Source organism: Cololabis saira, chromosome 18 (genome assembly GCF_033807715.1).
Source record: "Cololabis saira isolate AMF1-May2022 chromosome 18, fColSai1.1, whole genome shotgun sequence".
In the NCBI taxonomy this organism is placed as follows: Eukaryota; Metazoa; Chordata; class Actinopteri; order Beloniformes; family Belonidae; genus Cololabis; species Cololabis saira.
The window spans coordinates 1,987,075-2,012,328 of record NC_084604.1 but is presented as its reverse complement, the minus strand read 5'-3'; the positions used below and the strand labels follow the sequence as shown (position 1 = coordinate 2,012,328).

At 45.3% G+C, this 25,254-nt stretch overlaps 1 protein-coding gene and 1 long non-coding RNA gene across 2 annotated transcripts in view; one reads left to right on the top strand and one right to left on the bottom strand.

The window, feature by feature from the left end:
- Positions 1-16,286, top strand: part of LOC133418668 (uncharacterized) — a 33,332-nt gene extending 17,046 nt beyond the window's left edge. Inside the window, exons 2-3 of the long non-coding RNA XR_009770476.1 lie at positions 15,245-15,303; positions 15,819-16,286. This is a non-coding gene — a long non-coding RNA (uncharacterized LOC133418668). The remainder of the gene's footprint in view (positions 1-15,244; positions 15,304-15,818) is intronic.
- The window catches only part of LOC133418667 (laminin subunit alpha-4-like), a 114,115-nt gene extending 96,425 nt beyond the window's left edge, over positions 1-17,690 (bottom strand). The window contains exon 1 of the mRNA XM_061707485.1: positions 17,411-17,690. Coding sequence (XP_061563469.1) covers positions 17,411-17,518 — 108 coding nt within the window. The 5' untranslated portion in view covers positions 17,519-17,690. The remainder of the gene's footprint in view (positions 1-17,410) is intronic.
- Positions 17,691-25,254: the final 7,564 nt, after the last annotated feature.

Below are 25,254 nucleotides of genomic sequence, written 5' to 3'. Positions count from 1 at the left end.
GGATTCTGGCAAGAGATTACACTTATTAACGAAGTCAGCTCACGTTATCACCCAGATTAGAAGACATTAAACCGATAACAAACCCTGAGAGACTGGGGTATTGGTTATAACCTTAGAAGCAAGAACCAACTGAAAGGAATTAATAAAGTGAATTAAAAGGGAGGAATCTTTAAATAACTTTAAATTAAAGATTCAACTTAAAACACAGTAGAGATTAATCTGAGAAGATTAATAACTCACATGGGGTAATCAGCAACAGTTCAATTAATAGAATTGAAGAAATTAAGTCAACCATTACCTTCAGTTAAGTATGGTTGCAAAAGGGAATTAATCAGAGATTAATAAAATAGTGATCCCTCAATAAAAGTTCAGATTAATAAAAATCAGGAACTTACAGCGAGCCAACCATTAGTTTCCATGGAACCTGGTTGCAAGAGGAAATTACTCAAACAGATTCACAAAAATTGAGTGATAGAAAAAGTTCAGGTTAATAAAATTAACAGAACTTAAAGCAAACCCAACCATTACCTTCAGTGAAGTAAGGTTGCAGAGGAAATCAATCACAAGATTAATAATCGTGTGATGAAAAATAAAAGTTCAAATTAATAAAATTAAAGAACTTAACAAAGCAATCACCCTTTAGTGAGGCGAGGTTGCCATTAGAACAGGGATGTTTTAAAATAACCGTAGGAATCAGATAATGAGGGGGGAAGAAAAATAAAAATATTTTCTTTCCCGATCAAAATTAATGTTCTGTTATTTCATACAAACTGGTCACAAATATCGTTTCGAGAGAGCCTCACACGGGGCACCATTTATGTTGTGCAACTCATAGGTAGCTTGGCTGTCCAGTTATCAAGGCTAATGATAATTCTATTAAAGAATTATTAATAATTAATAAAGTTGACTATTTATCAAATTGTATTATCAAAAATGATAATTCTCGTAGGGGCACCACCGCCGGGGCCTCACTTCCGGTGGGATTCGATAACTAACAGCAGAAAATCAGTCTCATTATGATTTGAATTATCCTGCAGAACAGCAAATCTTACAGAATAACAGTGAAGGCGTGATGTCCGAACACTAGGCTCTGCTTAAACAAATCAATTTGTGACCAAATCTTGTATGAAATAACAACCAACCACTCATTAAAAATCAATCAGGATTTATTTACATACAGGTGTCAAAAGATGATAGACGCAACACCCCAAATAAAATCCTGATGGCACACTACGTAAACAGGGACAGAAATTATACAATGCAAAAGTTCCAGTCATCTGTGCGGGTGTGTGTGTGTGTGTGTGTGTGTGTGTGTGTGTGTGTGTGTGTGTGTGTGTGTGTGTGTGTGTGTGTGTGTGTGTGTGTGTGTGTGTGTGTGCGCGTGTGTGCGTGTGTCGGATCTCAGAACGGCTCGGGAATTTATGACCGAGGGGAGCGTCTGGGTGTGTGTGTGCTTGTGTGTGTGTGCGTGTGGGGGGGGGGTTAGTACGAGAGGAAGAAAGAGAGAGATGCAGAAGAAAAGTAAAATAATAGACACTCTTAAATAATTTCTCATTACCAGAAACCCAAGACCTTCTGATCTTTCCCACACAGAAATGCCCCACTGTGAAACTAAACTTCACACTTGCGCTCTGGTCATTCAACTGGGAAATTTAGAAGGGCCTTGTTTTCGGTTGTCGAGAAGCATGTCATAACGATCCAGCAATGTGGATGCAGCAGTAGACCAATAAGAAGATAAACAAAAACACTTAAGTTAAGAAACACAACTATGACGGGATCAGCAGTCCAGCTCACAGCGTAAACCAACTTTTAAAGTGTATTACTAAGTTTTTCTCTGCCCAGACACCAAAAACAGCCTCTCACGTGAATCTTTGCAGTTGAAGAAAAAAAGGGTGGTCGGTCAGCGTTCCTCGGGGAACAGCTGGGTGTTTACGCTCAGCAGGGGATCCTGATAAAGCGGCTATCACTCCCTCCTGTGTCCTTGCTGCAGATGAGGGGGTAGCAGCTGGGCACAGCACTTGGCTTCCTTCAACTTCGGATCGGCGTCGCGTTCACGTCGAGGCAATGCAGGGTCCCTAGTTCGGCTTCCTGGGCTCGGAACTGCGTGGGTCGCTCGTGCAGCGCTGCAAAACGGACGCTCCTTCGTTCACGAAGGAGAAAGCCGGCCCTTGGCTGGCTCCCTGGTGTTACAGAGACCTGTGGGTGAGAAGGAAGAAGCAGAAAAGAGAGAAGAGAGCGGAGAGAGGGGGGTCTCCTCTTTTATAGCTGCATACAGGAAGTTGATACCCCTTCCTGCAGCTTGGGGTCCTTGTCCAATCAAAGTGTGGTGCCTTATCACCAAGAGGGTCACATATGCAAATCCTGGTGTCCATGGGGTCTTTCCGTTCTCCAGACCACGCTGGAGGTGTCGTAAACTCACCATGAGGCAGGGATCATGAAAGTTTAGGTCTTTAGGTTTACTGGTCCAAGAGAAATGTTCACCCACTCACATATGTCATGAATTCATAATCATATGGACGGTAGTCCAACACTTTTGAATTTGTTTAAAGTTATTTGTTTGTCTTTAGCTATATTTGCATACGGTCAAATATTTTTTTGGTAAAAAGCTCAACTTTTTACAAGAAAATAAGTTAAAAAACAATAGAACAATGAGACCAAACATCATTGGTTTGAAAATGAATGGCTGGACTACAGTATTAATATTCACTTTAACAGTGTGAATCCTGGTTAAACTGCTGTGAACTGTTACTGCAGCATCCCGCCTCATTTCAGCCCTACATCCTGTCTAACGTCTGCACAATCGGCTTTTTCAGGATGATGTGATGCAAGAACTCAGGGTACTGTCCTTCTCACAAACACACAGACACATCCTGTAAATATGTCTGAACCTTTAAAGCAGCAGCGCACGGTCTGGGAAACAATAGCAACTTGTTAGTAGCAGTCTCTGGAAGTCCATGGTTTGACCTTCTCACAAACGCCCGGCAGATGGAACATTCCACAGAAATCCAGTCGTCTATGCCCTCTTGTGAGTCACGCTTTGATTTATTCACAGACAGCTGTGAGACAAAGACGTGCTTGTGTCCAGCTGATGTGAAATGTTCTGCGAACATCAGCTCTGATCCTTCCAGAAGACATGTTTCCAGTGGGTTTCCCTGACCCCAACTGTGACAGCAGAGCCATCTGTCATCTCCAAACAAACACTCAGTGTGCCAAGCTTCATGTAAAAATGTCCTGAGAATGCAGGCAAGCATAGTCTGATACTCAAATGGTAGCAGTACTCTAGTTGTAAAAAAACATCAGGGGGGATGGTGGATTTGATCATATGGGGACAGATCATTTGTGCTGATTACAAATAATATAATATATTACAAATAATAGCAGTGACCAAAACACCTGCAGAAATACTGCAGGAATGACATAGCAGCAGTTAAATGCAGCCTTCTGTAAGCTTGAAATATCCACTGGGCTTACATCAAATACATCAAAACACAACAATAAAAAACACTTTTCTGAACTTATCAATATGACTCTGTCCTTCACAGGATAAGTAACATGGATCACTGCAAAAACTCAAAATCTAACAAGAATATTTGTCTTATTTCTAGTTAAAACGTCTCATTTTAGTAAAAAAATAATCTCATTCCACTTAAAACAAGACTCATCACTGGAAAAAACAACAATTTTCACCTGTTTCAAGTAGATTTTCACTTGAAATAAGTAGAAAAATCTGCCAGTGGAACAAGATTTTTTTGCTTGTAATGAGAAGATAAATCTTGTCCCATTGGCAGATTTTTAACAGTAACAGTTTTACAGGGGGGATGATTTGGACCGTTTTTTATTTCAGGGGGGGTGCCATACCCCCTCATCCCCCCTCAACTCCACTACTGCATGGTAGTCCAGGCAGCTATAAGTCAAAAAGCTGTAACTTTATGGGAAAAGCTGCCATTGACCATTTGTAAAACCATTTGAGTTTGAAATGGTTCCGAACAGATTTGTGGTTTGTCTGTAATGAGCAGGGGTGCACATAGTTGGTGCTCAAGTTGGTGCTGCATGTTTGAGATGCTTCAACACACCCTGACAAACATAGCTGTGTCAATAACAGACTTGTGCAGACCGTGATGACAAAGCTGATAATGACCATTAATTACAATCAGGTGTGTAAAATCAGGGAAACATCTTGAACATGCAGGACACCGGCCCTGGAGCCCCGACGACATGCACCCCTGGTAATGAGTCAAACAGCTGCAATGAGGTTACAGACAAGAGTACAGGTCAGGCGGGTGAGCGTTGGGCAGGAGTTTATCTTTGTAAATTGGCAGATAAACTTTTGAGTTTAGGTTTGGATGACTTTGTGAAAAACAACAAAAAAATTGTGAAGTTCAGATATAAAAGGAATTTTTAAGACCCTTGAAATCATTTTCATTTATTTGTGGTGCAAATGTATGTTTCACTTAAGGCCAAACTATCGTTCCAAAAATCATGAACCCATATTTGATCAGGGTTGCTGACAGAAGTGGAGATGCTACACAGCAGTTAACACCTGAAGTGTGGCAAACTGTCACGCCCTGAGATCTTGCCATATTAAAAAGAAACAATATTTTGCCTTGCAACAAAAGCTGTATCATGAACCAGCATTTGGGAGGAGCAATACATCTTTCTACTTCTAGTCTGCCAAAAGAAATACACACAAAGAAGATGAATAACAGCTTAGCTACACAAAAACAGTCAGCAAGTTTCCAACTGATTGACGTTTTCAGACCCTTCTGCCTTTTTCTCTTCTCAGTGAGCAGCGGTTGCTACTGTGGGCCCCTCCCCCGTACCAAAGTGTTCTCAGGCTCCCAGCTCCAGTCAGAGCTGGAGATGTTCACCATCTCCCCGCATCCATAGACTTTTCAAATTTTGTTTCAATCCCACAAAACCTGTTTAAAATTTCACTGATGGCCTGATTGGAAAGCCTTCTTCAGGTGTTGTCCAACAGTCATAAACCCCCCACCACCATTTCAAACCACTTCTTTCTCAACCTGCTGGGATCTAACTTGTTTGTGTGTTTTGGGAAGTTGTCCTTTTAAATCAGCCAGTTTCTAATGAATTGTTATTAGGGCCCGAGCACTGACAGTGCGAAGGCCCTATTGTATCTGTAGTCATTTTTTTTTCTTGTTTTTCTCGTTATTTTTATTTTTCCGACTAAATGAGGGCGAATATGGTTTTTGGATAAGGGGAAGGAAACCGGAGCACCCGGAGAAAACCCTCAAGGAAATGTAGGGAGAGCTAAACTAATTAGGGCCCGAGCACTGATAGTGCGAAGGACCCATTGTATCTGTAGGAATTGTTCTTTCTTTATTCTTTCTTCTGACGAAAGGAGGGCCTTTTTTCCCCCTAAACGTGCCCCAAAAGTCACCAAATTTTGCACGCAAGCCAAGCCTGGTGAAAAATTTGATATTTAATGGTTTGCATTAATGGGCGTGGCCTAATGGCTCGACAGCGCCCCCTAGAAAACTTTGTGCCTCAAGCCCCACAATACGGTTTGACGTACATGCACCAAAATCGGTACACACCTGTATCATGTCGCAACTTAAAGAAAAGTGTCTTGGTGCCATGGCCGAAACCGAACAGGAAGTTGGCCATTTTGAATTAATCGTGTAATTTTGGTGCAATGTATGCCATTCCTTCGGCAGTTAATACGGCCCGAACCGTAACGTGCACCCAGGTGTGTTATACATCAAAATGTGCGTCCCCATCCTGCAACGATGGGCATTACTTTTCTCAGTCAAAAGTGTTACCGTGGCGACGATAGACACCAAAAAGCGCGCCCCGCCTTCATCTGATTGGTCCATTTTGAGACGCACATTTTGATGTATAACACACCTGGGTGCACATTACGGTTCGGGCGAAGAAGCGGATGAAGAAATGGCATAAATTGCGCCAAAATTACAAGATTAATTCAAAATGGCCGACTTCCTGTTCGGCTTCGGCCATGGCACCAAGAGACTTTTCTTTAAGTTGCGACATGATACAGGTGTGTACTGATTTTGGTGCATGTACGTCAAACCTTATTGTGGGGCTTGAGGCACAAAGTTTTCTAGGGGGCGCTGTTGAGCCATTAGGCCACGCCCATTATTGCAAACCATTAAATATCAAATTTTTCGCCAGGCCTGGCTTGCATGCAAAATTTGGTGACTTTTGGGGCACGTTTAGGGGGAAAAAAGGCCCTCATTTCGTCGGAAGAAAAACAAGGATAAAATTCCTACAGATACAATAGGGCCTTTGCACAGTCAGTGCTCGGGCCCTAATAATAATGAATTTAATTTATAATGCACTTTACATTCAATGAATCTCAAAGTGCTACAACATTCAAGGCAAGAAAATCAACACAAAGCAGCAGTATCATCACTAAAATGTAAAAAAGTCATAAAAATCAATGGCAGGTCATAAATCATAGCTGGCATATGATTTACTGAAAAGGTGGGTCTTAAGTCTGCTCTTGAAAGAGTCAATTGACAATCTCACACTGTTCTGTGAATGGTTTGACATAAAGAGTCGTGGGTGGTGTCATCAGACTCGGTTTTGAGTCATTGAACATAATTGGTGCACATTAGCCCCGCCCCTTCTTCTGATTGGTCGATATCTGATAGTTCCTACTTTCTGCCATAACTTTTGAATGGTTTGATATAAAGAGTTGTGGCTGGTGTCATCCGCTAAATGTCCAGGTCTGAAGAATCTACATCGAGTCATACAAATTTCCACTGCAGCCTGAACGTGTACAAGGGTGGAGGACCGTTCATCGCTGCTTGCAGCTTTAATTCTGTTTATATTCATTCACCGTTCCCTCAGTGACCACATGTGTCCGGTTAACAAAGCAGCCCCAAACCATGACACTCCCTCATCTATGAGTTGCACTCGACACCAGGCCCTTTTTTTCCTTCAAACAGTATAAAAAGTTTTTTTCAGTCGTAGTAGAAGGTTTTCTAACATTCGCCATGTGACTAAAAATCTAAGCAAGTTAAAGGGACTTTACTGTACTTTAGGTCCGTTCCCCTTCTTTCAGGTTTCATGCCCTGCTTTTGGTCCGCAGGATATGTCTCACTGGGAACAATAAGAGCGCTGTGAGTTTCCTTCATTTGTTCCATTTTTCCAATTGTGGATAAACAAACATTGAAGTTTTTTTAAGAAACGAATGTCACAATGCTGTTTATAAGAGAGATGTGAGAGCAGTGGACATTAGTAATAAGACTTTGTTTACGTTCATTTATAAGGAGTAAGTAACGTGACTACAGAAGTGTTCAGCACAATAACACAGCTGACCAAATCAATCATGAATGTCAGTCATTCCAAAGCTACAAAGACAGGATATTGACGTAAAGATAAAGGAGTACGATTAGCCCAACTTTTCTCTTTTTTTTATTGATTTGGCCTAAACTGTGATCGACTCCTCTACTGAATCCCAATAATAGACCAACACAATGTGGTTCAGCTGATGGCTCACAAGTTATCATTATTTATATCGTCTTAACAGGTCCTTTAGACATTGCTGGAGGTAAAGGGAACCCTTGGAGGTAATATCTGATTGGACTTCCTTCAAACCAGCTCTTTCAGAGGAGCTCAGACATAAACAGGAACTTCGATCCATTTTCATCTTTTCATAACTTCTTCAGCTCAGACACATCTGGAGGATGTCCGGTGTGAACGGATCTCTTGTGGTCTTTCCACATCATCTCTGTAGGCTTCAGGTCTGGGATCTGACTGGACAGCTCCAGAAGGTGGACTTTCTTTTTCCAAAGTCTTTCTGTGGTGGACGTACTTCCATGTTTAGGGTCACTGTCCAGCTGCCTCGGCTAAGCTTCCACTAAGCTTCGGCGGCTGGACAGACACCTTCATATTGTCCTTTGGGTTATTTAAGTGCCTTTTTGAATTCCTTTCCCCTTCAGTGATGGCAAGTAAACCTTCCCCATAGCCCAGAAAGACAACAATTACCGTGTTATGGGGAGGGTTTGAATCAAATTTTGACATCATGACGATGCTCAGAAATTGAAAGGAAGACGTGCAGAGTCTCCTCCAGCTGTGAGGACGCTCTGTAATGTGAACTATTTCAGTGATCTTCCCATGACAGATGGGAACAAAGCCCACATTCAGCTGGATATTTAGCCCCTCTGTTCTTTAACTGAAGCTGCTTTCTCCAGCGTTTCTGTCAAATTCTGCTTTGGCATTTTGGCTACTGACGAGTGAGATTTCTGCGTGTCGGCTGTAGGTTTTAGGAGGAACCTTGAGGTTGCATCTCTGAGATCCGGAGCTGGTTTGATCCTGGTCTGTAAGTAAAACCAGAGTGGAATGCAAATCTCATAACCCACATTTAAAAAGAAACAGACGGAGGAGCATCTACCACCAGTCATGTTCATTGTCAACAGGCACAATGACATGAGTGGGTATAAAAGGGCATATTACAGAGGAATAACCTGTCACTAAATCAGTATTGGACACCGCTGATCTTCGCGTACCTTAAGCTGGGCATACACTGTGCGATATTTTAAATAGTTTGATTCAGCCCCATCTCACACTGCACGATTAGATCGCTGAGTTCAAAAGTTCACAGCCCACGATTTATGGTCTCACACTGTACGACCCGATACTCTGATGCTCCGTCTGCTCACACTATACTTTCATAATCCTCATGTCGGACTTCTGTTACTGGAACTGGAGGCCGGTTCTGGGGCAGGGGTGGGCTATGTCCACCCAAACGTGCGTCCTGCCCACCCAATCAAAGGTTATGGGGATCTTTTATTTTTTTATAATTTTATTTTTTATATATATAAAAAAAATATCACAGAATATCTGTATCGTTTCTGATTGGGTGCTGGTCTGCCGGCAGTCCAGACCTTTGACCAGCTGAAGACATTTGGAGCATCATGAGAGGTGCACTCCTAATGTATAAGGCACAAGCATCTCCTTCAATCCTGTACCAGAGTCTGTTCCAGCTAGAGACACTGCCTTATATAATAGAACCAAAACTAGGATCAATACTAAAGAAAGATGCATATAATAGAACCAAAACTACTGTAGGATCAATACTAAAGAAAGATGCATATAATAGAACCAAAACTAGGATCAATACTAAAGAAAGATGCATATCGGTTGCAGGAGTTAAAATATGGAACAGCCTAAATAATGAATTAAAAAACTGTATCAATAAATACATTTAAAACAATGTATAAATCCAATATAATCGAAAGATACAAAACGTTAGTGTGATACAAAACTATATATATACATATATATATATATATATATATATATATATATATATATATATATATATATATATATATATATATATATATATATATATATATATATATATATATATATATATATATATTATGCTACATACTATATGAAACGATTACAATATTAAGAATAATTGTTGTTGTAATAATAATATTTATATACCAAAAAATGTAATGATTGGTCTTTGGTTTCCTTTAGTTTTCACTCTTCTAGAGATTGTTTTTTGATTATTTACTTTCTCTGTTAGTTGTTTTTCTGAGATCCGTCTTCTGTTTGTTTTTTACTTGATTTTTCTGTCATATTTACGTTTGTCTTCCTTCTAGTTTTGCATGTGTGTTTACTTTACTGTTTTGTTGTTGGTGTAGATTGTTTGTTCTGGTTGTATTAGTACAGTAGTAGTACTGGTTGTATTAGTACAGTAGTAGTACTTATTGTATTAGTACAGTAGTAGTACTTGTTGTATTAGTACAGTAGTAGTACTTGTTGTATTAGTACAGTAGTAGTACTGGTTGTATTAGTACTGTCATGATCACAGTTCATGTTTTTTTTTTGCTGTGTTACTGACTCTCCTGTCATCTGGATCCTGCCACCCTCATCAGCCTCATTCCCTTCACCTGTGCTTCCCTGGCCCAGCTCCACACCTGGTTTCCCTCATCAGTTTCCCCTTCTTAAACCTGCCCATTCCCTCATACCTGTTGCCAGATTGTCGTGTGCTTTTGCTCCGCTTTCCAGCCTTCCTGATTTCTGTCCTGTTCCTGCCTGCCTGCCTGTAACCCTGTATGACTCTCGGTTTTTGATTTTTGCCTGTCCCCTTGGACTTGTTTGCCTGATCTGCCTGTCTGCCCGGTTTTGACCCCTGCCTGCCTTGGACCCGAATAAAGCCTCTTGGACTCTGATTCTGCCTGGTGTTGTGCATGTGGGTTCTCTGTCCTGTCTGAGCCGTGACAGTACAATCTGGCACTGACTGAACCCAGCCAACATGGACCTACCACGTAAGGAAGAGGATTTGTGGGATTTTTTTTATGGGGACCAAATGGCGTTCTACCACCGTACGGTGAAGGGGACAGAGACATGCCCCCAGTTCCAGCCTGTTGCTGTTCCCGAGGTGGCCCCGGACACACCCCAGTCTCTTCCCCCTTTCTGGGGAACACGCCTGGCTCTGGGTGGGCCCAGAGGCCTGCAGGCTCAGGGGAGACAACGACGGCGTCGGCCCCAGCCCCAGCTTGTTCCTGCTCCCCGAGAATCGGCTGATAACCTGCGCTGGGCCAAGGAGGAGGAGTATTGGGACCCCTTTTGGGGAACACGCCTGGCTCTGGGTGGGCCCAGGAGCCTTCAGGGCAGGCAACGACGACGGCGTCAGCGCCAGCCCCAGCTTGTTCCGGCTCCAGCTCCTGCTCCGGCTCCTGCTCCTGCTCCGGCTCCTGTTCCAGCTCCTGCTCCGGCTCCTGTTCCGGCCCCCCGCATCCTGTCTGCTCCTGTTCCGGCCCCCCGCATCCTGTCTGCTCCTGTTCCGGCCCCCCGCATCCTGTCTGCTCCTGTTCCGGCCCCCCGCATCCTGTCTGCTCCTGTTCCGGCCCCCCGCATCCTGTCTGCTCCTGTTCCGGCCCCCCGCATCCTGTCTGCCCCTGTTCCGGCCCCCCGCATCCTGTCTGCCCCTGTTCCGGCCCCCCGCATCCTGTCTGCCCCTGTTCCGGCCCCCCGCATCCTGTCTGCCCCTGTTCCGGCCCCCCGCATCCTGTCTGCCCCTGTTCCGGCCCCCCGCATCCTGTCTGCCCCGGTTCCGGCCCCCCGCATCCTGTCTGCCCCGGTTCCGGCCCCCCGCATCCTGTCTGCCCCGGTTCCGGCCCCCCGCCTCCTGTCTGCCCCGACTCCAGCCCCCCGCCTCCTGTCTGCCCCGACTCCGGCTCCCCGCCTCCTGTCTGCCCCGACTCTTGTTCCTGAGGCGGTCCCGCAGCCCTCGGTTCCTGAGGCGGTCCCGCCGGTCTCTGTTCTGGAGGTGGTCTCTGTTCCCCTTCCTGAGGCGATCCTGGATCGATCTGCCGCAGTCCCAGACCGACCCCCTGACCAGCCTGCCGCAGTCCCAGACCGACCCCCTGACCAGCCTGCCGCAGTCCCAGACCGACCCTCTGACCAGCCTGCCAAGCCCCCAGACCGACCCTCTGACCAGCCTGCCAAGCCCCCAGACCGACCCCCGGACCCGCCTGCCAAGCCCCCAGACCGACCCCCGGAACCGCCTGCCAAGCCCCCAGACCGACCCCCGGAAGACCTGCCTCGCTGGTCTGCCCGGCACCGAGGACGGCCCCCGGAGCTTTGGCCATGTGTTGGCCGGGGCCCTCCTCCGGACCCCCTCCGCCCACCCTGGGTGGGGGGGTTTTGGGACATCTGGAATCTGTCCCTTGAGGGGGGGGTTCTGTCATGATCACAGTTCATGTTTTTTTTTTGCTGTGTTACTGACTCTCCTGTCATCTGGATCCTGCCACCCTCATCAGCCTCATTCCCTTCACCTGTGCTTCCCTGGCCCAGCTCCACACCTGGTTTCCCTCATCAGTTTCCCCTTCTTAAACCTGCCCATTCCCTCATACCTGTTGCCAGATTGTCGTGTGCTTTTGCTCCGCTTTCCAGCCTTCCTGATTTCTGTCCTGTTCCTGCCTGCCTGCCTGTAACCCTGTATGACTCTCGGTTTTTGATTTTTGCCTGTCCCCTTGGACTTGTTTGCCTGATCTGCCTGTCTGCCCGGTTTTGACCCCTGCCTGCCTTGGACCCGAATAAAGCCTCTTGGACTCTGATTCTGCCTGGTGTTGTGCATGTGGGTTCTCTGTCCTGTCTGAGCCGTGACAAGTACAGTAGTAGTACTTGTTGTATTAGTACAGTAGTAGTACTTGTTGTATTAGAACAGTAGTAGTACTTGTTTTATTAGTACAGTAGTAGTACTGGTTGTATTAGTACAGTAGTAGTACTGGTTGTATTAGTACAGTAGTAGTACTTGTTGTATTAGTACAGTAGTAGTACTTGTTGTATTAGTACAGTAGTAGTACTTGTTGTATTAGTACAGTAGTAGTACTTAGGTAGTAGGACCGCCTCCTCCCTGACGCAGCCCTGCACGGGCTGCCGGTCCACCTCCAGGACCGCCTCCTCCTTGACGCCCTGCTCTGGCCGCAGGTCCGGCCCCGTCTCCGCGGGACCCGCCGTCGCGGGCGGCTGCGCCTCCGCAGCCACCTCCCCCGCCAACTCCGCCTCCGTCTCCGTCTCCGCCTCCGTCCCAGGAGCCGTCGCCTGGCGGCCCGCAGCTTCTGCCTCCCGGCCGGTCGGCTGCGGCGCCGCCATCGCTGCCGCGGTGAACCTCAGACGGGGTGCAGGGATGGGTCGCTCCGCGGGTCCCGCCGCCTCGGGAGCCGTCGCTTGGCGGCCCGCAGCTTCTGCCTCCCGGCCTGTTAGCTGCGGCACCGCCAGCCCCTCCCGCGCTGCTGGCGCAGGGCTGGGTGTCCCCGCCGCCACGAGCGCCTCCATCGCGGCCAGCTGCCGCTCGCCCTGGTCGCGGAACACGGCCGTCATGCCCGCCATGGCCTGGGCGAGCGCGTCCAGGGCCCGCTCCATGCCTCTCTCGTCCACCCTCGTCCGCCCTGCCAGATGTGGCAGGGCGAGTGCCACGGGGGCCCGACCGAAGGACGGAGAGACACGGAGTTTCGTGCAGACCCTTTATTTCAGTTTCACCTCACCACACACAGTGCAGAAGCACCTCACGCCAGCAGCTCCTCCAACATTCCGCTGCTGTCCAGCTCCCTTATAAGGCAGGCAGGGTGGAGAGCGCGTCACTCAGGTTGATGGGACACAGGTGCGCGTGTCCCATCCACCTCTCCACCCTGCCACAATAATATATAACAAATAATAGCAGTGACCAAAACACCTGCAGAAATACTGCAGGAATGACATAGCAGCAACTAAATGCAGCCTTCTGTAAGCTTTAAATATTAAATATTTAAAAAAATCTTAACAAGAATATTTATCTGATTTCTAGTTAAAATGTCTCATTTTAGTAAAAAAAATCTCATTACACTTAAAACAAGACTCATCACTGGAAAAAACAACAGTTTTCATCTGTTTCAAGTAGATTTTCAGTTAAAATAAGTAGAAAAGGGCAGCTCGGTGGCGCAGTGGGTTAAGCAGCGGGCCATATACTGAGGCTACAGTCCTCCTCCTGCAGCGGTCGTGGGTTCGAATCCAGCCCGCGCACCTTTGCTGCGTGTCTTCCCCGTTCTCTCTCTGTACCCCTTTCCAGTCTGCATCTCCAATAAAGGGCCACTAGAGCCCAAAAAAACCTTTAAAAAGAAAATAAGTAGAAAAATCTGCCAGTGGAACAAGATTTTTTTGCTTGTAATAAGAAGATAAATCTTGTCCTACTGGCAGATTTTCCTACTTATTTCAAGTGAAAATTGACTTGAAACAGGTGAAAATGGTCAAATAAGTTATTTTTCTGGTGTTATTTTTCTGGTGATGACTCTAAATGTTGAAATAGCAGTAAAACCACATTCATTGATGAAATGACATGGCAGTTTTACAGGGGGGGTGATTTGGACTGTTTTTATTTCAGGGGGGGATGATTTGGACCGTTTTTATTTCAGGGGGGGATGATTTGGACCGTCTTTATTTCAGGGGGGGATGATTTGGACCGTTTTTATTTCAGGGGGGGATGATTTGGACCGTTTTTATTTCAGGGGGGGATGATTTGGACCGTTTTTATTTCAGGGGGGGATGCCACCCCCCCTCATCCCCCTCATCCCCCCTCAACTTCAGTACTGGTTATAGTTTCTGTAAAAGTTGGAAGCCTTTACACCTGATTCATCTGTAAAACATGATGATAACTTTTGACTGTAGTAGTTGTAGTAGTAGAGTGTAGTAGTTCCTGCAGTTCAAATGTGAACATCTGGTCAGTTTGTTGAGTTCTCCCACGAAGGGGAATTAATGTGGAATAAATATTAAACTTCATGGGTGAATCTCATTTCCGTCTTGCCTCAAGAGTTGAGTTCGCTGCTGGCTTCTAATTATGTTGAAGAAGGGTTTCAGAAACTGGACTTAGTCGCGCTAACTTCACTGAATATCTCCAGGAAAGAGCAGATCCAGGGTCATGAGAATGTCATCCTGCCTTTGCGAGATAGTCTGGAAACTGGGGCCAAGTTTCCTCTCCGGGGAGCTTCAGGTCAAGAAACCAAGAAAACAAAAATATACTGAAAATAAATGATAAAGAAGTCCTTAAAAGTCTTAAAAAAAACTGTGGAGTAACAATCCAGAGCTACAGGAGGCCAAGAGTTGAAATGAAGACAAGAAGAAGAAGAAAGCCGTAAGGGTAAAGTTATATGAAGTGGTCTTCACGGAGCGTTAGCCTTGATTCAGCAGCCCTGAAGTTCGGCCGATGCATTAACCCTTGTGCTGTCTTCGGGTCAAGGAAGGAGGAAGGGAAGAAGGGAGGAAAGAAGGAAGGAAGGGAGAAAATAAGGAAGGAAGAAAAGAAGGAAGGAAGGAAAGAAGGAAGGGAGAAAAGGAGGAAGGAAGGGAGAAAAGAAGGAAGGAATGGAGAAAAGAAGGAAGGAAGGAAATAAGGAAGGGAGGAAAGGAGGAAGGAAGGGAGAAAATAAGGAAGGAAGGAAAGAAGGAAGGGAGAAAAGAAGGAAGGAAGGAAAGAAGGAAGGGAGAAAAGAAGGAAGGAAGGGAGAAAAGAAGGAAGGAATGGAGAAAAGAAGGAAGGAAGGAAAGAAGGGAGGAAATAAGGAAGGAAGGGGAAAAGAAGGAAGCCGTACCAGCTGAAGACGACGCTGATACCAAGCTCATACGTGCTACTTCAGCTTTGTAGATTACGTTGAGGCATGGATCCCAAAGTCAATTATTTGTTCAAAGTTTGTAGGATTTCCAAAGAGTAATAAATCCTGCTTGGTTGAACGTGCCTTTGATAATTCTTTCGCCCCTTTACCAGGTTGGAGGACTGATTTGGACCACTCTGGGCCTGCGACTATGCTATAAGCTTGGAAGAAGGTAAACCGATATAGAGAAGATCCACATGCAGCAGTAATGAGGGCTTGTATTGATCTTATTTCCTAACAGTCCAACGGAGTATTAGGGCCAAACTAAGACAAAAAAACGTGGAAATTACGAGAATAAAGTCATAATGTTGCGAGAATAAAGTTGTAATAGAATACCGGCCCAGCCCTAACAGTTTCCTCCCTTTTTTGAAATGTCCACATTGCAATATTGCAAGTCGCCCTGTTGACATCCTTTTTGGTAAAATGTAACCAAACTTTCGAGCCTTTATGCCGTTTGTCCCCATGTTTTCCTGCTGGGCGCGAATGCGCACATTGCGTAACTACGCAACGTGCGTGGTCACGTCATACGCGCCCACTGGACTCGATAAGGGAATCGTTTGCAAAAAAGGGAAACGAGTCCAAGGAATTGAAACACTGGGAACCGGTTCTCAACAAGAACCGATTCTCGATTCCCATCCCTAGTAATAGTAAACTTAATCAATGTACAAGTCAGTGTTCTCCACACAGGATGGGGAACGTATCTGCAGCCCAGAGGATGTGGACGTCACCTCTGAGTTGGAGCTCGGAGGCTGCGATGAAGACCAAGCAGCCTTGATAAAACAGCTATACAGTCTTAGGTTGGTACTGTGGCTTATCTGCAGGAGTCCTATAATGTTGTTGGCGTTACCTCCTCCGCACGCTACAATTATGGCACAGTTTTTTCTGTGGCTTGCGGTATCGACCCAATGTGGTACTGGTTTCCACTGCTTGGTACCCATCTCCGGTCTGGAACCCCCATCCGCTTCTTCCTCTTTGTTTTTCCCATGTCTTCCCACCGCACGGCAGTCCATGGCAGACGCCTCAGAGCCCAGGGATGCTGACGCGTCCTCTGGAGAAGATTAACTCAAGGCTTCTGTCTCTGTATTTTCTGAATGTAACTGGGTTGTCGGGCTTGAAAAATGTTTCCATTATAATCCAGTAAAGATCTGGAGGCTGATGCACACCTAAAAAAAAAATCTCTGCTTGAGAAAGGTCCTGTGGACCCAAACGTTGTTTCTTTTCTTTATTAAAGTCTTTTGCAAGTGACTTGACAGTGTGCGGGAGACCCCTTTTTTCCTTTGTTCACTCCATTATAATCCAAACACTCAATCAGCTGTTGCTGAGTGACGCAGTGCCGTGTGAGAGACCAGAAATCACTGGGCTCCAGCTTAAGTTTGCATCATTTCCTTTGATTCACTGAAATTCATTCAGATTCCTCAAACCTTTTAATGATAGGAGAAATGTGCACGTTCTATCCAATCTTTCTATAGTTTGATATATTTTCAGAATTTTCTCACACAGTTGGATGACAAGGTGTAGATCCTCAAAAACTCTGCCGTGCTGCTTTTATACCAGATCAACATTAGATTCACCCATTGAAATCAATTCTTTGAAATAACAATATAAACATTTTACTAGCCTTAAGTTACTCCACTACCAACTTCTTTGGAATGCAAACGAATGGATGCATATTTATAAAACTGAAGTGTCTTGGGGACCTGTATCCCCGCCTCTCCATGAGCTGGGATACAGTAGGCCCCGGCAGACCCCCCCGACCCTGCAAAGGATTAAACGGGTATAGAAAATGGATGGATGGATGAACTGTCTTGGGTTCCTGCTGTAATGGTACAGAAGTCAAACCAAATGTACGACTGAGCCAGCGGAGGTGGAACCAATTTCCCTTCGGGGGTCATTAAAGTTTCTTTTTTAAGAGCCCGGCTTGTGTGAAAGTAGTTTTTAAAGTAGTGCTCTTGCTGCTTATTGTTTCTAGGCCTGGACTGTTGCTCAAAGATGGGCAGCTGGTTTCCATTAGAGCGCTGTAGGGAGGGGCGGTGGGGACATGACAGTAACTGAGAGTTTATCTGAGCTCCAGCCTCGGAGCAGCCCAACACAAACACACACAGTCATTGTGAGGGTAGACAGTCACACGCACACGTCCTTTACAGTCCAACCCGTGACAAGCAGCCGCACTTTACTCATCACACGTACAGCTGGGAGACAAAGTCAAGAGCCCAGGCCCGGTAAGGAAGCACGGACGCCACAGCGGGCGGGAGGAAAAGGGAAGAACCAGGTCCTCTTACCTTGAACAGAGTGAGCTGCTGCTCTCCCGGCCTGGAGGCAGACGCTGGACCAGTCACTCCTGAGAGGATGCACAGAAGGCTGAGGCAGGACAGAGATTTAGCAGCCATATTTGTGTTTGCCCTGCGATCCCCCGTCTCCGGCTCCGTCGGCGTCCTGTAGGCAGCTCCTCTTGCTCTACTTCACCCTTCAGCTGCAACTTTCCCTCTGCTCCAGACGTCCAGATGCAGCGCTGCCCCCTCGTCCCGGCTCAAGCCCAGTCCCGTCTCACTGACTTGCAATGGACTTCCTCCCTTTCTCTCCCCCTCCCTCCCTGCTCTGATTCTTCTCCCCTTGTGGGCTTGTCTCTCCCCTGAGCCCGTTTCCTAAATCACACACAGATGGGAAGGCTGGAAAGTGAGCACAGCGAGTTGAGAGGAAGCCCGGCCGCGGAAGGCTCCTTTCACACTTTTTACTGGCTCGTCTCCTTCGCAGGATGGTGAACCCCTTTCACCTTGAGGTAGACGGGCAGCAGGCGCCCCTCCCTCTGCCGCTCCCCCCTCGTTCCCGTCCCTGCGGTGCGGCCGCGGTGGGCCGAGGGGCCGAAGCCTCAACACTCAGCACTCGGCAGGCAGAGAGGCGACAGCTGCTGCCGTATCCTGGCCCGGCTCCACCTCAGCGCCCTAGACATGAGCCGGCTGTTTGTTTACTGAGGTCGGGCCGTCAAAAGCTGCTGAATTCACAGGGACCGTGTGAGGCCGTGAACAGGAAGAGGCCGAGAGTGACACTTCCAACACAGAGGGGGCATTGTCAGGAACAAAAGAAAAAGCAGACTTCCCAGAGACGGAGGCGGCTGGATGATACATGTTCTGAAACGCTGGAGTCTCGCAGCAGCTCCAAACACGGCCGGGCCGAGCAGCTGCTGGAGCCGCCGGAGCTTCTGCGTCTCAAGTGACCAATAAACAGGACGTCACATTCCAGGGGCCTCATGTACAAAGAGTGCGGCGCACAAAAAACATGTGTACCCCACTTTCTACTCTCACGGTCGGATGTTCAAAAAGTGATTTGAACGTGGAAAGTTGCGGTCTTTCACGCACAAATCATGTCTGGCGTACGCACTTTTCTGAGGTTTTGTCCGTTGACGACACTCACTGGCAATTCAAGATTCAAGATTCAAAACAACTTTATTAATCCCTTGAAGGGCAATTTGATTTGGCAGCTCGCGCCCAAACACACACATAACAAACACATAACACATTCAATAGAAACACAGAGAGAAAGTTGGCAGCTGTGTGCAAAAATCTGCAATTTGTTGCATTAAAAAAGTGCTGATATAAATAAATTAATGAAAAAACAGTCTATACAAACACTGGATGATATCATTCCTAGAAGCTACACAGTACCTAAATACACATTCCAAACAAATTCATAAGGATAAATCTAAATTTAATAGCCGAACAGCAGAGGGGGTAAAATACTTGAAAAGCGATTACCCTTACACACAGGTTGGGCATAACAATGTCCTGAAGGAGCAGTGAACATTATTTTCCTAAAACATGCCCAGAAGTTCCCAGAATACTCTGAGTCTTCCTCAAAACCTGTTGTTCCCATAGGGAGCCCAGGTCTCTCTGGACCAGGTCCAGGTCCAGGACCAGGCCCAGGTCCCCTGGTCCTGGTCCTGTTGTTCCCATAGGGAGCCCAGGTCTCTCTGGACCAGGTCCAGGTCCAGGTCCAGGTCCCCTGGTCCTGGACCTGGTCCTGTTGTTCTCATAGGGAGCCCAGGTCTCTCTGGACCAGGTCCAGGTCCCCACACTGTTAAGATGTTTCTGTCCCTGAGTGACAGGTTGTTGAACCAACAAATAAAAGAAGAAGTTAAAAGGCTTTCAATGAAGGACTGATAAAAACGACAGAGAATCACTGGACTCACAGAAAAATAATTCAGCATTCACAGGAGATGAATCCTCTGCTGTCCACGTTTGACCAGTCCTTCAGTGTTGAAATCAAATGTAAGCTGGTTGTCGAACACAGTGCCCAGATATTTATAGGAGCTGACAATTTCAATCTTCTCTCCATCTATGACACCCACAGTGAAGGCCTGCTTGTTACATCTAAAATCTACCAACATTTCTTTAGTTCTGGATGCATTCAATTCTAAAAAGTTGTCCTTACACCAGGGAGAGCCACACCATGGTTACCATGGTTACCATGGTTATGTTGGGCACTCTGAAGGAGAGACAACAGCACAGTATCATCGAGTATGATGTAAATGTAAATGGAAATATGATGTCAATAAGTTCAGGACCACATGAAGGACACGACAGTCCCCACATCACCAGATAAGTTACACAAGAGTGGAGCTGCAACAATCTCACAATCAACCACATGATCTGAACAAACAACTAAAGGAGATCAACGATGGAACCTGCAAATCCTGATGGAGCTTTGGCTCCGTTAGAGGAACCTGCTGATGATCAGATCACACCGACCTGCTGGTCCAGGACTAAGACTGGACCATCAGCTGGTTTAGTCTGGACCTGCTGGTCCAGGACTAAGACTGGACCATCAGCTGGTTTAGTCTGGATCTGCTGGTCCAGGACTAAGACTGGACCATCAGCTGGTTTAGTCTGGACCTGCTGGTCCAGGACTAAGACTGGACCATCAGCTGGTTTAGTCTGGACCTGCTGGTCCAGGACTAAGACTGGACCATCAGCTGGTTTAGTCTGGACCTGCTGGTCCAGGACTAAGACTGGACCATCAGCTGGTTTAGTCTGGATCTGCTGGTCCAGGACTAAGACTGGACCATCAGCTGGTTTAGTCTGGATCTGCTGGTCCAGGACTAAGACCGGACCATCAGCTGGTTTAGGTACCAAGAGGATCTTCTGGATCTCTGTCATTAACCCTTGTACTGTCTTTGGGTCAAAATGACCTAATTCTCCCTTCCTTCTTTCCTCCTGCTCTCTCCTTCCTTCTTCCTTCCTCTATTCTCCCTTCCTCCTTCCTTCCTTCCTTCCTTCCTTCCTTCCTTCCTTCCTTCCTTCCTTCCTTCCTTCCTTCCTTCCTTCCTTCCTTCCTTCCTTCTTTCCTTCCTTCCTTGCTTCCTTCCTTCTTTTCATTTTTCTTCCTTCCTTCTTTCCTCCCTTCTTCTCTTCCTCCTTCCTTGACCTGAAGACAGCTCTAGGGTGAACTGGACCAGCTGCTCCGGTTCAGACCAACGTGATCTTTCAGCTGGAGCTGCTACAGGTCGGACATCTCTGTCACCATGACGACCGTATGGGTACTGGAGTGATTAAAGCCAGATCCTAAAACATCCCATAACTGTGTCTGGACAGAACAACATTAAAACACAATTGGCAGCGAAAAACCGGTTCTGTAAAGTTGTCTTTTTTAAATCCTAGACCGGTCTCTCCTCCTGCGGCTTCAACACTCTGAGTTACAGAAACTTTGTTCTTTATTTCTCACGTTTGCACCTCCATAATCCCGTTGGCACAACTTTTCTTTCTGTAGCAGAGGAATCAGATTGTGATGCTTTATGTTTTAAATATAAGTTTATATTGTTGACATTGTTATACTTATGAGAGAGGTGATCACGGACATCCACAATGTGTAAAGGCTGAAATATGCTTCTGCGTCACACCAACGCAGAGCACACGCCACAGCCGTGACGCCGTGCTGAACCCTTCTGACTTCTCCGTCTCTCCATTTGGTCGCGGTGCAGTACCCCCTGCGACCACTAGTTAGCGATCTTTTTCTGAATGGTTTATCCGACTTTTTCCGGTCACAGTAAATCAAAGAAATAAGGACAACTATTGTGCAAAAAACAAAAACAAAAAAAAATCACATATAAACGAAGATAAGAGCCCTGGAAGTTCACTACTGATTCAAACCGGAAACCGGAAATGCTTCACTTTCAAACGAACCAATCACAGCGCTCTCCGTCTGCGTGTGGTCGGCGTCTCCTCGACGCGTAGTTACAATTTTCAGGAGGTGCACGTCAGAGATGGCGCAGGTGACGGCGTGTCCTCTGCGTCGATCCAAACCACACGCCGTAGGCACGGCGCCGTTTTGACGCAGAAGCATAATTCAGCCTTAAGACTCAATAAACGTGTACATTGGTCTTAATCCGTTAGTATATGATACGCGTGACAGTAAAACAGAATGAGGAGCCGTTTTTCATCCACCAACTTAAGTTCTGGTGTCGGTTCTTAAATACAAACAAGAAAAGCAGAGTGTAATGATGCACTAACGCTGCCCATAAACATTCACAAACCCTTACGATCATAATAAAACCAGAACTCTTCAGGCAACGCAACACAAAGCAAAGAACAACAATACCCATAATGCAATGCATCTTAAATCGGAAGAAATGCCCCAAATAAATTATTTTTCCAGCCTCAACTTCTGACAGGACTGTCTCCAACTCAAGGTTTTTTTAATTTGTTTTACATGTTTTGCAAGTTCCTTGTTAAGATGAGCGGTTTTTAATGGATATATCTATTGAGGAGACAGGGCGGAGTGTTGTGCTCAATTCCACGTTGATTGTGATGTTCAAAGAAACCTGCGTGGATTTCGCCGTACGCACAGTTTTGAGAATCAGAATTTTTTTTTGCGTATGCAAGAATTCCACGCACGGATTCACATTCAAATCCATGCCCTCTTTGTACCGTAGGCCCCTGGTCTGTGTGGAGGAGATGTCTTCCACCACACAGACAAAACACTGTCAAAACACTGTCAACATTCACAATCATATCCAAGCCCAGATCAGAAGCAGCTGAGCCGCTGCAGGACAAACCCAGCCAGTCTTACTGTGGACTTTACTTCTCTGCAGGCAGTAGGAACCCAGTATTCCTCAAGTGCCTCTCTCCATCTCCATTTACTTGTTTTTTTTTAAATATCTTTATTGATTTTTCATTCACACCCAGAATATTATAATGAAGGACATTTCACATCTGTTCCTGACTTAATAGTTTTAACCCCCCCCCCCCCACACACACACACACACAACCCCCCCCCCCCCCCATCCCATCCCACACACCTTCTCTCTTTACATCTTTCTTGTTATAAGATCCAAAATTGGTACAAAATAACATATGATACTATTGTGCATTAGGGGTGTAACAATATATCGTACCACGAAATTTCGCGATACAAAAACGTCACAAAACGTGTCGTGGAGGTGACAAACTGTATCGCGATATTGGGTTATTAATATTAATCTATTGTGTTGACTAGTAACGGCCGCGCCTCGACCCGTGGACCAAAATCTTCCTCCGCTCAGAAGAAACTAGTCCCGTTTTGGTCCCGATCACGGGACTCTTGCAGGGTTTTGAGCTCTGAACTTTTACTGATGTAAGGCTGGTGTAGAGTTAAGCCTTACCTTATTAAATTAAACCTTTTTGGGGTGGTGAGTAGGATAAACACGGGGACAACTTCTGCTGAGTTCCAGTGTACTTTAATGTCCCTCAACAGTGTAGGATTTTAGAACATCAACACAGCACCTAGTGCCGTACTGTGGCGTATCACTCCGCCCAATCTAAAACAGACTAATCACTACAGATAAACTGACTAGTGTCATTATAGTCCCTGATTTACATCACAATATAAAGAATATATTTATAAAATAATGAACCCTGAATTAACAAAATAACCTTTTATCAAAAATAAATCTCCTCTTACACTTATAAGGTGAGCATGAAACAATCTTTTTTATCATGTAAAATTGTATGTATGTATTTATTTACTTTTATTTATTTATTTAATTTTAGTTGTTACATTTCTGGAAAAGAAAAAGGTCAAATCAAACCTGACATTTACTTTTAGTTCAATTTCTGGAAAATGTTTGGCCTGGCTTTCTCTTTAAAACTTAAACAGTTATAAAGCATTACAAACTGTAACAATAGGGAAACGTACAGTATTGTTTTGTATTTTGTGTCTTTCAAATAAAAGACCATTTTTTCCAGTCATATGTTCCTCATTCAAGGTTGTTAAAAAAATGCTATAATATCGTATCGTTATCGTGACCTCAATATCGTGTATCGTACTGTATCGTGAGATTAGTGTATCGTTACAGCCCTATTGTAAATACAGTCCAATGGTACCTCTATCAAATTAAAGATATACATAAACTAAACAAATAACCAAAAATTACACTTTTACTGTCGCCCTCCAAAATCCTTCCCCTTCCGAGTTTCACCACTACTCTGAATTTTAGGTTTCCTGCCCTGCATTTTGCTCCCGTAGAATCACCCCTATGTCTCCTTTTTTAATAAATTGATCAAATGGTTTCCAGATTTCCTCGTACATCCGGAGTTTGTTTTTTAATGTATACGTTATTTTCTCCATTGGCCTACTTTGTGCCATAGCCTTGATCCAAGCACCGGTTGTAGGCGCATCCGTTTTCTTCCAATTGAGAGCAATAATCTTTTTTGCCTGCAATATAGTAAAATCAATAAATTTATGTTCTTGGGGTTTCAAATTGAGATCTGTTGGATATAAATGCAGCAATAACAAGGTAGGCTCCAGTGGAATATTCATACAGGACAGGATAAGCATGGTTTTAATAATTACCTCCCTCCAGAATGTTTTAATTTGGTCACATTCCCAGACACAGTGCACAAATGTTCCCTGAACCACATTGCATTTGAAACAATTGTAAGGTGTATTACTGTTATATTTATTTAATTAGACAGGAGTTATGTATGTCTGCATTAACCAATTTTATTGGAGTAGTTTTAGATTCGTATTTGCTGTTTGTTTCTGAGATCTTTCACATATTGTTTTCCAGTCATCTTGGGAAATGTTCTCTTTTAAGACCACCCTCCATGTCACCAGTTTAGTCGATGAGTCCATTTACTTACATACATACTAACATACTTCCGCTTTTGCATTTCAGACCTGCAACACGTTCCGATAAGAGTTGTTTATTGTTTAAAAGCAGGCGAACGTGGAGGCAAACAGATACAGGAGAACAAATGTGAGAAAAGTCTTTCCAAACAAAGTTTGGATAGTCGCATATTTCTCCTTTTACAGTGTAAATCATAAATAAACCGTGCAAGAAATCTGGAGGACTACGGTGTGCAGCACCATCAGAAACAGCTGATCAGTCGCTGTGATCACAAGCGCTACTTTTGCAGCATACTGGGTGGAAAAGGAGCCTAAAGTCAAGCTTATCTAGAGGTGCACCGTTGCACAAATGTGCGTTCCAGATATTTATTGGACAAATTTATAAAATGCAAAACATTTTCCAAAGGCCTGAGGAGGAAAAGGGTCCGGGTCCTGGACCGGGTCCTGGACCGGGTCCTGGACCGGGCTGCCTGCGGTCCTGGCGTGTCCCTCGCAGAGGTCACAGCCCTGGGCTATTACACCTGAAACACCTGAAACTCTTCATCACTTCATTCTCAATGCCAAGATGACTTTGGAGTGTTGTGAGAAGGAAGGTTCAATTTTCAATTCAATTCAATTCAATTTTATTTGTATAGCGTCTAATACAACGGATGTTGTCTCTAGACCAGGGGTCTCAAACTCCCGGCCCGCGGGCCGTTTGCGGCCCGCGCTGCCCCTCCCCCCGGCCCGCACCCAATGTCAAAAATGTAATGTAATCTGGCCCGTAAAACTATTTTTTCCATTTACCTTTTTTTTTTTTATAGTTGTTTCATACCAAATTAAATTACCCTCTTCGTATAAAATTGAAATAAAAACACGTTTTTTTTAAAATGTAGGCCTACAGAATAAATTATTTAAGGATGCTACTATGACCTAGAGTCCGACAACTCCACTCCCAGTGCATCACTGCACTGCCGTGGTCTGCGAGACTCGCTGAACACTGCAAAGCAGCATCCCGAGCCCTTGCTCTCTGAAGTCGCCAATGTCT